The sequence below is a fragment of the Bos indicus genome, chromosome 6 (assembly GCF_029378745.1).
Source record: "Bos indicus isolate NIAB-ARS_2022 breed Sahiwal x Tharparkar chromosome 6, NIAB-ARS_B.indTharparkar_mat_pri_1.0, whole genome shotgun sequence".
Taxonomy (NCBI): domain Eukaryota; kingdom Metazoa; phylum Chordata; class Mammalia; order Artiodactyla; family Bovidae; genus Bos; species Bos indicus.
In genome coordinates this window covers 100135869-100151819 of record NC_091765.1, presented here as the reverse complement: position 1 = coordinate 100151819, position 15951 = coordinate 100135869, and the positions used below count along the sequence as shown (strand labels likewise).

The 15951-nt window shown below is 40.4% G+C and overlaps 1 protein-coding gene across 1 annotated transcript in view; it reads right to left on the bottom strand.

Moving 5' to 3' along the window:
• Positions 1-313: 313 nt before the first annotated feature.
• Positions 314-15951, bottom strand: part of CDS1 (CDP-diacylglycerol synthase 1) — an 81262-nt gene continuing 65624 nt past the window's right edge. The window contains exons 10-13 of the mRNA XM_070791720.1: positions 14763-14915; positions 13253-13372; positions 10440-10543; positions 314-3149 (exon numbers count right to left, since the gene is read on the bottom strand). Of these exons, the coding sequence (XP_070647821.1) occupies positions 3020-3149; positions 10440-10543; positions 13253-13372; positions 14763-14915 (507 nt within the window). The 3' untranslated portion in view covers positions 314-3019. The remainder of the gene's footprint in view (positions 3150-10439; positions 10544-13252; positions 13373-14762; positions 14916-15951) is intronic.

Here is a 15951-nt window from a genome sequence, read left to right as displayed (position 1 = left end):
ATTGAGCCAGACCCTGGGAACACAGTGGCCATCAAGACAGACACCACTCACTGTCCATGCAGCTTAGAGCTCTAGTGATGATGAATAAAAATTCACAAAAATAAATAGCAATTAAAAACTAAGACATACCCAAGACATTCGGTCCTCTTTCTATCAAGAGGATATCACCTCTCAACAACCATGTTTAATGATCAGCCGAGCTTATTTACTCCCCTGCCCTGAAGATGTCACTGTAGGTGTTGGTGACGGAGTATACACTGTTTCTGTACTTGCTGAATGAAATGTTTCTCCAAAGAGAGAACGCACAACAGAGTTCAAATGTGATTTGTTTATTTTCCTGTCTGAGTAAGAGGTTCAGAGAATGGATTGACACATATCATAAGCTATCTTCCAGCCATATACAGTAGGTATACACTGATTTTACTTTTTCTTTTCCCCTGATAGGTGACATGTTCTTTGTTCAAACCAAATTACAAATGAAGAGATACTATAAAAATAAAAGGGGGTGTATGTGTAGTTTTTTATTCTCAGACAGTAAATGTATACCCATCACCACGAGGGGAAAAGCACTGAGGAAACATCTGTACTGAACAGTCAGGACCCTCAGAGTACCTCTCCCAACAGCAGACTGGAACACTTAGCCATTACTATAAAGGAAGTTCGTAGTCTTCCATTTTTTCTGCCATCACATTTGCTACACTGGAATTTAAACCCTCTTCAGAGTGCAAATACAAAAGTGATCAAAGTCAGGGTTTTATGGCAATCTTTGCCAAACTTTATTCTTGCTAAAATATATTCTATTTTAATATACATGCTATAAAAGTACACTAAAAAGGTCAATCTTTAGAGCTCTGTTAAAATTAAGAATTTTTTTTACATATAGAATAATATACACCCAACTCTAAAAGTATATTTGAGGATAGCTATTACTGTGACCCCAAATATTTCTAGCTTCAGATTTTGTTTATAATAGTATCAATTTTATAATACATGTATTCAGTAATGCTCTCATAATTCTATATTGCCATACTTCACTCATCACTAAAGAAAAATGCAGAGGGAACTGCATTTTCTCCAAGAAGTTCTTATTGTGCAAATCGCCAAGTTTTCAACAGAAGTTCCTATTACAATATTTTTTAAACTTTGGTAAGTAAAATTCTCTTATGATCCACATTTGGGGCTTTTAATGCAGCAAGTAAAAAAAAGCAAAAAAAAAAAAAAAGCGATGTTGAAAATTAACCTGAAGGTAGCTTGATTTTAAAAATGATCACTTCCTTCTGTAATAACATTTCCAGGGCCAATTCTAGGTGTTTATGGAATAGTGTGGAATAAGGCTGACTGCACACATTCAGTGGTGATGAACTGACTAAGTGCATGCCAAACCAAGACATTAGACTCTTGGGACTAAGTTTAACTATATCCACCACAATCATGCGGTACACGTGATAAGGCTGCTAGTTTACATCTGTGGAACCCAGGCATATCTGCAATTTTTTTATTTTAAGTAGAGTTGTAGAACAGAAATATAAAATAATTGAAATTTGTTTCTTATTTAAACAAAAATATGTACCCTTTTCATTAACAAAACATTCTTTAAAATATATCAACTTCTCTCCAAACATTTAGCCAAGGGGCACTAGGCAATTTTTGAAGGTTTTGTGCTGACCGTTCAATACAATAAATACGGTTGTAGTGAGCACACAGCAACAGTAGATTATTGACATCCACTGAGAAGAAATGTATTCTCCTCTGGTTACAGTGTCCAGTCCCCCAAAGGGAAGGTTTGGCATTCGTGTGCTTTTTGTTCTTGGTGGGAATCACTTCCGCCTGATTTTCGTTGTTGGAAGGAAGAAACACCAGCTGATGACTTCGGGTTTTGTGACATGATGTGAAAGAGGAACGTGACAAAAATTAGCTGCTACCATGGAGCCTGTCTGGGGTGGGGTTTCCAGGCAGATCTCGCTTCGTCCCAGGGGAGTGTCCGGTGGGCTGCACGGGAACCAGGAGCCAGGCACCTGGGACCCAGGCGTGTGGAGCTGCATCTTGGTGGGGTGAGGCGGGGAGGGGGGCGTTGCTCTCCAGAGCAGAGCACCCCCTGCTCTGCCTCAGTCACCACCCCTCCTCACTACCTTATATGCTGATGTCCGTGGGTACAGAACTTACGGAGACCAGCTCACAGGGAAACGAAGGCAGAGAAGTCAACCAAGAGGCGGCTGTGCGCGTGCCATCCTCCAGTGCTGCCTCCTGACGGCCGGTCTGTTGAGATGATGGGTGGAGCACGCGCACATCCGTTCTTCCCAGCGGAATTCTCCCATTTCTCTTGAAAGCTTTTGAGAAGATCTTGTTTTTTTCCAAACCATTTTATCAAAGTAGTCTGATGTCGGCTCTTTCGAGCAAACCAATCGTGGTAGAAACTTCAGCCCCTCTCTCTTGAGTTTCGAACCTACCTAAAAGTGGAATGTTTTCCCCTGGCAAATAATTACTTCTTTGAAAAGTGGACAGTTATTCTTTTTTTGGATCCAAATCAGCCCTTCAGAAAATACTTCAGACTGAAAGAGGAGGAAGTGGAGGAGAACTACCTTCCTATTGTGCCTTACATAAAACGTTTTGCTGAAAGTGAAGAACGGCTCCGACTACAAAGGTAAATATTTGTGGAAAGGGCACACCGCCAGGTGCAACCTCAAGACATCCTCAATGTACTCATTTCATCGTGTGTGACTCTTTAAAATACAAGTCTTTTAAGTGACGAAACCGAGCAAGTAATGGGAAGGAAGTTAACATCAGAAAATACACTTTAGAAAAAGTACAAGACATTTTGCCCTCCATTTGCTACTTATTTCATAACTTAGATCAAGAAAGTGTTAAATATTCACAGTAACTTCAGAGAGGAAACATTCATGTCTGTAAAACTTCAATCCATTGCATTTTCAATTGTGTCTCTGTACAATTAGAAAAATGTCATCTGTCAGTGCTTTCCTGGAGAATTCTTTATTGTTAGTCCATCCCTCTCTGGCTCCAATTATACCTTCAAGGTGGGCTGTAGTATCCCCTTCTCAGTGAGATGAGTCTTCAGTGTTTTATAGATATTTAACTGCTGTTCTGGTTGAAGCACCAACAGCTGCTGCAGCACTTTGCTGGGATTCGGACCCCTGGTAACAGCAGAAAAGACAAAGTTCACACTATTTTGAGAGAGCTGAAGGCAGCATAGACTTGTGTTTAAAATAAACCATGCCTTTAGGACTTGCCTGGTGGCACAATAGCGGCTCAGACAGTACAGAATCTGCCTACAATGCAGGAGGCCTGGGTTTGATCCGTGGGTTGGAAAGATCCTCTGGAGAAAGGAATGGCTCCCCACTCCAGTATTCCAGATTCTATGGACAGAGGAGCCTGGCAGGCTACAGTCCATGGGGTCGCAAAGAGTCAGACACAACTGAGTGACTAACACTTTCCCTTTTGGTGGTACAATGGATAGGATCCGCCTGCCAATGCAGGGGAAACGGTTTTGATCCCTGATCTGGGAAGATCGCACATGCCAAGGAGCAGGTAAAGGCTGTGCGCCACAAATACTGAGCCTGTGCACTCTAGAGCCTGTGCTCTGCAACAAGACACCACAATGAGAAGCCCACGCACCACAACTAGAGAAAGCCCGGACACAGCAACAAAGACCCAACGCCACAAATAAGTATTTTTGAAAGATAAAATAAGTCATGCATTTAAGTGCAAAGGATCAATCTTAACAGAACTGAAACAGCTCTTACTCAGAGCTCACTTTAATGTTAGCGTCAGAGGGGGGAAAAAAACCTAACTCTCCACTGAAAGGCGTGCAGGGTAGATGTGGGAGAAATGCACAAACACAGAAGACAGGGTCAATACGAGGCATTGATGGGGTGCAGATCTAAACGTTCCACACAACTTCTCAAAAGGGCAACCTGAGTTAGAAGCGAAGGTTGATAACAAAACCTGAGACTGGACAAGACACAGAAACCATTCTGTAAGAAAAGGAGCACAGTTCCTGGTGGATGAAGATAAACTAGAAGAGAACATGAAAATAATATAAATATTTTTGCTTCAAAGAAACGTCAGACAAAGAAGGTGTTTTGTTGAAAGAATACACATAGTCCTGAGCCTGCACTGAAGCCGCCACCTGGGATCTACAGTGGGAACAACAGCCTTTGTTCAAAGAAGGTCTTGGGTAAACCCCAACAATAGAAACAAAATAAAAGGGGCTCTGCTTCAGCTGTGGTGCCGGTGGTAAAGAATCTGCCTGCCAATGCAGGAGTTGCTAGAGACGCCAGTTCGATCACTGAGTTGCAAAGGTGCCTTGGAGTAGGAAATGGCAACCCACTGGAGTATTCTTACCTGGAAAATTTCATGGACAGAGGAGCCTGGCAGGCTACAGTCCATGGGGTCATAAAGAGGTGGACATGACTGAACATCCACACTCGCACCCACCCTGCTTTAGCTGAAAGGAGGACAGGGAGCTGGAGAACCCTGCCTGCCTTATCCACCTTACCCAGCAGTCCCACTCCCAGTGGGGAGGAAATAAGCCCAGGCAGCGTTAAGTATCCACTGGGCTGTGACTGCTCTCCACCAGGTAACATGCAGGGGCCTCTCCCTAGGCTTCTCCAGCATCCCTACACCAGCCCTTCTCTCTACACCCTCCCCTGGTACACTCTGAGTCAGAAAAGGTCTCAACCAGGACTTCACACTGTTCTATCCTGAGACGCTGTGACAGGCAGGGGAGTGCAATTTCCTACCTTTTGGACTAGCACTCAATCCATCTGTAAGCTACAGATCACTTTCTGTACTTACACTGCCAAAGTGCTATTTTGTCAAATTCAGAATGCACCTCATTCAGACCGTAATGCATACGTACTATTCTTTGCAATTCCTACAATCCACTTGAACAGGAAAAGCAGAGTAGGTTTACTTTTCAGGAAATCCAATGGGAAAAATAAGCAAGACACAAGTAATAGATGGAGAATGGCACAGAATTCTGAGAAAGACATTTACACAGGTAATTAAATTTATGACTTATGATAAGGACTCTTCAGTTCAAGGGCTTCCCTGGTGGCTCAGTGGTAAAGGATCCACCTACCAATGCAGGAGACTCAGGTTCCATCCTTGGGTCAGGAAGATCCCCTGGAGAAGGAAATGGCAACCCACTCTAGTATTCTTGCCTGAGAATTGCATGGACCAAGGAGCCTGGTGGGCGACAGTCCGTGGAGTCCCAAAAGAGTCGGACATGACTTAGTGACTAAACAACTTCAGTTCAGATGGAATTATAAGAAGTAGAAAACACAGCAACAAAGAAATATTTGCTGTAGGGTGGTATCACAGAGAAAATCTTAGATTCAGAAAACTGCACAATAGCATGAATTAGCTGTCTCCTAGGTCACATCTTTGTGCACGAGGCTCAAATCATTTCCCAAAACCCTGAAGCCATAAGTCTACCACAACCACAGTCTACTCACATCAAGACACAGCTCGTCTTATATTTCTTCACAAGACTCAGCAACTTCATAACATAAACCCAGAGTAGGGGCCCCCAGAGAAAGGGAAGGCTGTTCTAGCAAGTTCAGCTAAATGCAAAACTGTCAGCAGGTGCTCCCAGCTAGCTGCACACTGGCTCTAGCACTGTATTTCTAATCATCTAAATATTTACTTTCAAATGGAGGACAACCAGGCTCAGCATGACTTTTTCCTACTGAGAGAACAGCAGATCAAAAAGCAAAAGAAGTATGTGTTAACACTCTAAAAGCTGACCATCTTCGGAAAAGAAAGAGTTCTAAGGATTTAATCAGTAATTACTAATACTCAAATAGATCAGTGAATAAGTCATATGCAAATGGATTAAATGCCGGGAGCTGGTGAGGCATTCCACTCGTGACAAAGGTCATGAGGAAGGAGGCTCGGCATACGCAAAGGCGGGATCGAGCCTCAGGAGTCCCCCCGGATATTCTCGAGCATCTACCCCCAAAAAACCAGAGTCTGCCTACTTTATTGCTTTGTGCTCTCACCTCTGACTTTACTGGGGGCTGTCCCCCACCACCATCTCGCTCTCTCTGTCAAAGAGTTAACTTACAGCTCCAATTAATAAAAGTTCCTGGGCAATTAGGAGTGTTTAAATCCAAACCCCTCAGATGGCTCTCTAACTCGCCTGACAAGTTTACCCGGACTCCTACAGCTATGCATACGATTGTTTACAGTCTCCCAGCCTCGAGAGGCACGGGAAGCTTAAGATATTCAAATAGCTTAGAGCCTCTCAGAGAGTTAGAAACTGTCAGAATAAAACTAGTAAAAGATTTCATTGATGAGCCAATGCTTGTTGCCAAGTTTTCACATCCCCTGAATTGTATTCTTGAATGTGTATTAATTAATATAGTTGGTATGTAGAAAAAATAAGTAGTGGCCTTGGTGTTAGTAACTTTAGACCCTTAAGGTAATAAATTCTTTCCCTTTGTTGTAAACCCATTACACATCCGCCCTATAGGAATGCAATTTTATCTTCAGAAGATGGCGCCAAACCTTAAAATAATTACTCTTAGAGAAAATAAGTCTTACGGTTGATAAGTCTTTGTCAAGAGTCATAAAATGTTAATAGGCCTTCTGGCCAGAAGATGATATAAATCACCTAAACCATTTGTATACGATAAATTTGCAGGAAAGAAACCCTGGTTTTTGATAAGGATCAAAGACTGCTGACTTTGCATCCCCTATTATCCTCTATGTGTAATTTAGGGTATATAAGCCCCTGTTGAGAATAAAGCTACGGGCCTTGCTCACCAAAGCTTGGTCTCCCCATGTCATTCTTCCCCTCAATTTCCAGCTGAGTCTCCATCTGGAGCGCGGATATCCTCTGCGACCATTTATTTGCCTGGGCTTCTAAGACCCACTCGAGAAGGTGTCTAAGGTGGGGCACCTTCCGCTATTCGAGAGGGCGCCTGCGGCCTCCATGGTCAGAGCTAACCTGGTGTCACGGGTTATATTGATTTTCCGCGTAAACCAAGCTACTCAGCTTCTTTTCTCCACTGAATTTTCCTACTGAGCTATCCTCATTCAATTACTCTTTATATCTCTAATTAACATTTGAATAGGTCGCCAACGCCGTCTCCCCTTCGAATACCCTGGATCAGCCAGGGCTGGACCTCGGCAATTAAATACTCCAATTAAAAAGACAAAGACTGTCAACTGGGTTATAAAAACAAACAAAATCCAGCTATACACTTGTGAGAAGAAAAACACACTATAAATATAAGGGAAAAGGCACACAAGATATAAAAGGACAGACAAAGAAATACTATGCAAACATTAATCAAAAGTAGGCTGATGTTGCTATACTTATCTTCCACAAAATAAGCTTTAAACAGGTAGTATATAAAGATGAATATTATATGACATTAGGAGTGATTCAACAGTGTATATACTGTATACAGCTAACACAACCTCAATATCTATAAAGCAAAAACTGGGAGATTCTGACAAAGCTCTCTTCATAACTGACGGAGCAAGCAGATGGAAAACCAAACCAAAAAATCAGTACAGAGACTTAGCTGAACCCCCCCAGTGGACTTGCAGCACTTGTCTCATCTCATGCACACGTGGAATGTGTATCTGAGTAGACCATGTGCTTGAGCACAGAGCAAGTCTCAGTGAAATAACAGAGTATGTTTTCTGGTCACAGAATTAAAGCAAAAATCAATAAAGGAGAATGAGAAATCTCCATTTCTTTGAAAGTGAATCAATGAACTTGTAAATAATTCCATGTCAAAGAAGATATAATACTGGAGATCAAAAAATATTTGTAGCTGAATAATGAAAATACAAATGTGGGATGACAGTACTTAAAGAGTATTAAAAAGAGCACTCAAAAAGCAGTAGTTAATAAGAAATATGTAGTGTTAGATGAACGTATTAGACAAGAAACCTGAAAATCAGTAACCTAAGCTTTATCTCAAGAAGCTGGAAAAGGAACAGAAAATTCAAACTTAAGGAAGATAACACAAAAACAGAAATGGAACCGATAGAAAACTCAGAAATAAACCCATGCACCCATGGGCACCTAATCTATCACAAAGGAGGCAAGAATATCCAATGGAGAAAAGACAGTCTCTTCAATAAGTGGTGCTGGGAAAACTGGACAACTACATGTAAAAGGGTGAAATTAGAACATTCTCTAACACACACACAAAAATAAATGGATCAAAGACCTAAATGTAAGGCTAGACACCATAAAAACTCTTACAGGAAAACATAGGCAAAACAGTCTTTGACATAAACTGCAGCAAGATCTTTTTGGATCCACCTCCTAGACTATTGAAAATAGAAACAAAAATAAGCAAATGGGAACTAATTATGCTTAAAAGCTTTTGCACAGCAAAGTAAACCACGAACAAAACAAAAAGACAACCCACAGAATGGGAGAAAACGTGTGCAGACAAAGCGACTGGCAAGGGACTAGTCTCCAAAATAAACAAACAGCTCATGCAGCTCTATGTCAAAAAAAAAGAGAAAGAAACAACCCAATCAAAAAATGGGCGGAAGATCTAAATAGTTCTTTCTTCAAAGAAGACATACAGATGGCCAAAAAGCACATGAAAAGATGCTTAACATCACTAATTATCTGAGAAATGCAAATCAAAACTACAATAAGGTATCACCCCACACCTGTCAGAAAGCCCATCACCAAAAAATCTACAAACAATAAATACCGGAGAGAGTGTTGGTGGGAATGTAAATTGGTACAACCACTATGGAGAACAGGATGCAGATTCTTTAAAAAACTAAAAGTAGAGCCACCATATGATCCAGCAATCCCACTCATGGGTATATATCCAGAGAAAACTGTAATTCAAAAAGATACATGCACCCCAATGTTCACTGCAGCACAATTTACAAATGTCCATCAAAAGAGGAATGGATAAAGAAGATGTGGTACAGATATACAATGGAATATGAGTCATAAAGTAGAAGAAAATAATGCCATTTGCAACAACACAGATGGACCTAGAGATTATCATACTATGTGAAGTCAGTCAAATACCGTGGTATTCCTCATATGGGAAATCTAATTTTTAAAAATGATACAAATGAACTTATTTACAAAACAGAAACACTCACAGATTTTGAAAACAAACTTATGTTTACCAAAAGGGAAATGCTGGAGGCAGGGGATAAAGTAGGAGTTTGGGATTAACATGCACACACTGCTATATATAAAACAGATAACTAACTAGGACCTACTCTATAACACAGGGCACTCTACTCAATATTCTATAATAAACTATATGGGGAACGAATCTGAAAGCGTATGAATAAATGTATACCTGATTCACTTCGCTGTATACCTGAAACCAACAACGCTGTAAAGCAACTGGACACCAATAAAAATTTTTTAAAGATAAAGGAAGGAAAGATGAGAGTAGACATCATGAAATGGAAAACAAACACACCACAGAGAAAGTTCAAGTCAGAATCTGACTCTTTGAAAAGATTAATGAAATAAACTCCTAACAAAACTGCTCAAGGAAAATAAAGGTTAATACAAAAATGCTCACACTACTATGGGTATATATTTAAAATGCGTATTTAGGGGCTATAAATATGAGTTTGCCTCCAAATAACAGGTTTTCTAGGTTCAGAAATATTCAAAACTACAGGTTTTCTAGGCTCAGACACCAGCAGAGACCATGATAGAAAAAAAGTTAGCATGTGGTTGATGTTGTTAGCCTTCACACCCCAGACTGGCGTTTTAGGGCAGACCCAAAACATTAAAGTTTAATAATGAGAATAAAGCACCCATATAAAACAGCAACACTCTCCAATCACCCTGCCTCACCTCTCCACTCCCACCCTCAACACACGTACACGTCCGTAAATCCCCTAGACTGCTTTTTCTCCATAGCTCTTACAACCACCAAACAAGCTATATTTGTTATCCACTCCTGCCCCTTCTCCCTCCAACTCCCCAACGAGAAAATAAGCTGAAGACGGGGACTGGTTTGTTTTGTCCTCTATTACATCCGTGCCGAGAACATTCCCCAACACGTAACAGATACTCAAGCAGTAACTAGTGGGCTGGATGAATTCTGTCCTCCTTTTTAACCCTCAGTGTTGACCATCACAGCGTCCACAGTTGAGAAATGAAATCTCCTCCTGTTCCAAACCCAGTCCCATGCATCCACCCTGACTGAATTTTAACTCAGTCCTATTAGACTATGACATATACTATTTTTTAAGCTGTTCAAATCTAAGAAAAATAATTACATTTTAATCATATAGCCCAAGGCAACAGTGTGACACGGAGCCAGGAGCCACCATCCCTTTCACTATTATGGAATACCAGTGACAGAAAAAGTAACGAATTCAAACTAATGCCTATGGGAATGAGAACTCAGAGAAATCATCTAACAAAACAGTTTTTAAAAATCTAAAAGTACCTTATAAAACTTGTGATGTACACATGCACGAAAGTTGCCATCAAGTACTGGCAATCAAATCTGTCCATTATCCCGCCATGTCCAGGAATGGTGTTTGCAAAATCCTTCAGGAAAAAAAAACCAACAAACATATTAGTAAATTCTCAAAAATCACCTGCTATAAAATTTCTATCTGTAAATGTCTCCTTGACATCATGGACTTCAAGGAAAATACTTTACTATTGGATTTTCCTATTAAATATAAGGGCTTCCCTGGTGGTTCAGACAGTAAAGAATCCACCCACAATGCGGGAGACGGTTCGATCCCTGAGTTGGGACGATCTCCTGGAGGAGAGCATGGCAACCCACTGTAAGCATTCTTGCTTGGAGAATCCCCACAGACAAAGGAACCTGGCGGGCTACAGTCCATGGGGTTGCAAAGAGTCAGACTCTACTGAGTGACTAAGCACACATAAATACAAACTTATTAGAACATATCCAACAGATTTAAACCGTACCTTTGGAATATGTTAGAATCATGCTGGAATGGTTACTGAACTGACCCACAGCTTTCTATGTTGTTGCTGCTTCCTTTTTAGGGATCCAACCCACACCCGCTACAGTGGAAGCAGGGGGGTCTTAACCATTGGGCTGCCAAGGAAGTCCCAAGCCAAAGCTTTCAAATAACACTATTTAAATATTGAATCAATCTAGTACTAACTTTTTTCAGTTAATAAAACTTTTTCTAAATAAAAAAAGCTGTCAGCTATTACTAATCGTATATCCTGCTCTTCTGTTTTATCAGCAACTATTGGGAGGGTGCTATTTTAGTGTTGTTGACAGATGTACAACTGGTTCTAGCTCATGTTTATCCTAATAGTTCTTATGCTGAAATAAATATTTTACTACTGTGATGAATATTTCTTCTTCTTTTTTTTTTAAGTGTTGGGGTACAAAAGAAAATCAAAACAGCTAATTAATTTGGGACATGTTAGTCCATTAAATGGCCAAATGGAGGGACTCGTTAATCAGCCTCTGCAAGTTGACCTTGAACAGATCTATCCAGGAAATGGAAATGTGTCAGTGCCCAGGAAATGGAAATGACCAACTGTTCTTCTCATTTACTCAGGCAACCTGAAAAACCTCTAAAATGTAACCGCAATTATACCTTCATTTCAGACATGAAAAGAAATCTCATCATTCAACAAGAAACCTTGGACTGGAGACTATTAAAGCAAATAAAATAGCTAGCGGGAAGCTGCTGTGTATTCCACAAGGAGCTCAGTTTGATGCTCTGCGATGACCTTGAGGAGTAGGATCGCGGGGGGCGGGGGTTGGATGGAAGCTCAAGAGGGAGGGACATATGTATACATAGAGTAGACTCACGTTGGTGCACAGCAGAAACTAACATAACACTGTAAAGCAATTATGCACGCGTGCCAAGTCACTTCGGTCATGTACAATACTCCGCAACCCCATGGACACAGCCTGCTAGGCTCCTCTGTTCATGGGATTCTCCAGGCAAGAATACTGGAGTGGCAATCCAATAAATAAATAAATGAAAATACCATTCTAAACATAACATTTCTCCCTTTGAAAAAATGATCGAAAAACTCTTGGGTTAATTTTTTGCCAACACATTTCCTTCCGTCTCTCCCCTACTGACCCAAGCACGGGAGAACCGTGCTGACTCAGCCCTGCTCTACTCTTTGCAGCCTTTTCAGGCCTCTTGTCTTGCACAGCTACTGCTGTGGCCCTTTGTGGATATAAATTATCTCCCCAAGTAGGTGGTGAGCATCAGTGCGGACAACATCTTGCACATTTCTGTGTATTATATGCACCTAAGGTAGGATGTCCCCGTTGCAAATGCTCTCTGAGTTCAGGTACTTATTTCCCTGGGATCTGGCCCCATCCACTCTGTAGTCCAATCTACTCTCTACCGTGGCCATGCTCTTCTTCTTCACCTTCCCTCTGTGAAGGCTCCTCTGCTCCAGTGCTTTCCCTGGAACTCCCTTCCTTCGATTTCTCTGCAGGACTTGTCATCCTTTCCCCAGATCCCTGCTCAAACATCACCTCCTCAAAGAAGCCTGCCCAGATTGCCCCCACCTGCAGAAGCCACTCTAACTCCCGACGGCACAACAGTCAAGTCTTAGTGAAGCCACGTGAGGAAAGCTGAGATAATAGGCCATTATTTCACTTTATGAGATTCTAACTTAAAACACAGGGCTGATTTTAAGTATCTGGAACAGGGACCAGCAGACTATGTCCCACAGACCAAATCCAGCCCACTGCCTGTTTTCTGTAAGTAAAGTTTATTAAAACACAGCCACACCCATTCATTGATATTTTGTCCATGGGACTCTCTCACTACCATGGATTCAGAGTTGAGTGGTTTGCAACAGCACTACTATTAACAGATGGCTTGGCCTTTACAGAAAGAGTCTGATGCCCCTTGATCTGGAGAATCCACAGTCACTGATCCCAGGACTCTCCTGCATGTCCCTTCGTGGGACATGCAGGACACTACACTTAACACAATTCGTGGCCGGATTCTTGGATGAACACCTGCAGGACCAAGATTCTGTGTCTGTCCCAATATTAAGGGACACGTGCCATTTCAAGAAGAGAGGGTGATGTGATACTTTAAGATGCATTAACATGGCACGACCAAAACCTAACAAGAAAGAAGATACTCTGTAAGGCTGACACATTCAGGGTGGAAAAGCTTTTGCCCAGGGGCTTAACGTGGGAGACCAAAAGAGAACCAAATTCCAACCGTCTTACATGCTCTAATTATATTCTATAACACTCTAACAAAGAATCTAGACACATACCTTGATTTTGAAAGCTCTTTTGAATCCGCTGGCAAAGAAGCCTCCGAATGGACCAATCAAAGATGCAAACGTGGAAAGAGCAATGCTGTGTATCTGGAAAGGATACATGCTCACTGTTTCCTAAAGAGGTTAAAAAAAAAAAAAAAAAAAAGGACAGGGGTTGGAGCTAACTGCATGAGAAATGTATCTGAGCATGCCACCTAAACTAAGAACCGTGATATAAACAGGAAGTCAAGAGCATATGCCATATTTTTATTAATTTCACAAATTTTCAAGATCACAGGAAAAAAATCAATGTTGTAAGCTCGTACTATCCTTTGTTTATTCAGCCTATATGCCCCATTCCCTCTGTAAGGATACTGAAAGCACCTGGTGTACGAAAATCTAACAGGCTGCTTTCTAATCTGTCTAGGGATTTATACATCACTTGGGTTGCAGGATCACCAAAACTCAATTAATCTCTGAAATTGTTTTTTACAGTTGTTTCTGTAATCATATAATATATATTTTGATTGTGCATTTTATTTAACTTTAGTCTTATATGACAAAATGAGGGGAAAGTTGATCCTTCTTTTAAAACTAAGTTAAATGCTGTGGAAACACCTGAAAGTAAAATGCTTAAAAAGGCTGACAAAATGAGCATCAGGAAGACAATCATAAAAGATTTGGAGAAAAAATCATAAAAATCGAGAAGAATTCTACAGTCAAATTATTTGTAAATTCTTAGTTCTTATTCCACTTTAAACAAACTGAAATTACACATTTGAGAAAGTGCATCATGGGTGTGATTTACAAAGGATCACTAAGAACTCCAATCTTTGGACTTGTTCTCAAAGCAATGGGCTCATCCCAATCAAAGACTGACAGAATCAAAGAATTCTCTAGCAGATAACAGATGGCTTGAACACTGAAAAAATTCTCGCAATCAGTGTATCTAGTATTCAAGTAGAGAAATAATTTGTTGGTTAACCTTTTCTTCTCAAAAATTAACTTCAGTTAATAATAAAATACTTCAAGGAATCCCTGAAACAGGTGGTCCAGTGGCTAGGACTTAGTGCTTTCCCTGCTGGGGCCTGGGTTCAATTCCTGGTCAGGGAATTAAGAGCTAGCAAACCATGAGGCATCACAAAAAAAAAGTTTTAAATTGAATCCATTTATACCAGTTACACATAAAACTCATTATAACTTATCACTGCTTTGTAGAAATCTAAAAGATGCTGAAAGATGTTTCTAAGACAAACACAAAATAAACTACCACCAGTATTCAAACCATTAGGCAAGTAAGTTTCTAATGGATAATTAGTTTGTGATAGTAATATTCATTTTATGTTCAAGAAGGGGAAACCCCCAGAGAATAGGATATACGATTGATGCCAAGCAGTCAGTGAAACCATTTTGGTATTCTATAGCTAAAAATTCTGTAGAAATTGATTTCTTGTGAAAATCTTAATTTTACTTTTAAAGGAAGCTTAACCTTCGGGAGGGAGGGTCCCTCCCACGTTTAACTTACCCGTCTCAACACTGCCTTCAGAAAGGGAGGAAGTGAGTAACTCTGAAGCTGAAAAAGTTCTGAGGGTTCACACTCCGTAACGAAGGAGTTTACATCACTTCGGTATTCCACTGGGCAGACAAAGTACTGGTATTTGGACAACACGTAAGCAGCCTAAATGACAAAGCAAGCATTCATAAAACAGTAAATGAAACAGAAATATGTACATACTAAAATTTTAATGTATATGTGTTATGTGTCAGAAAGGCCAGAAACAGAATGCCAAGTTTTCCTGCATTCTCATTCTGCTATGTATATTTAAAGTTAAATGATCATAAGCGACACAATAAAAGACTTTGAAAAGCCATCAGGAAACCAAAAATTTTTGAAAATCAGTGTTATTATAATCTCAGTATGACAATAAGAGGGAAGGGGAAAAAGATAAAAAATTGATTTGAGCATTTAGACAAGCATATAAACAAGCATTATAGCAAGGTTGTACTTTTTTTTAAAAACGTACTTAATGTCAACAGAAGCTAAGAATTATAAAGATATGGGACAGTACAGGGCTGAAGCTTCTTACATAAAGGTTATATTAATTTCATCAATAAAAAATAACCAGTAATTCAAAATTGCTAAGAAAACAGCACAGGTGAAAAACCCAGAAAATGGTTACTAAATTATTCTTTCTCTGGACGCATCATTGCAATTTTTAAAGCTATCTGTTCTCAGCCACAGAAGAAGATATATAAAAGCAAAATATCTTATTATAAATTTAAAGTGCTAGTTCATTTCCTTTGTGACACTCACACCATTATATTGCTCAAGAATGGTTAACAGAAGTGCAAATGGATATAGAGTGATTTTGCTTCCAAACAACCAGTTTCCTCAAAATTACTTATTAAATATATGCTATGCTATGCTAAGTCACTTCCGTCGTGTCCGACTCTGTGCGACCCCATAGACGGCAGCCCACCAGGCTCCCCCGTCCCTGGGATTCTCCAGGCAAGAACACTGGAGGGGGTTGCCATTGCCTTCTCCAGTGCATGAAGGTGAGAAGTAAAAGTGAAGTCGCTCTGTTGTGTCCGACTCATAGCGACCCCATGGGTTGGAGCCTAACAGGCTCCTCCGTCCATGGGATTTTCCAAGCAAGAGTTACTGGAGTGGGGTGCCATTGCCTTCTCCAATATTAAATATATATATATATATA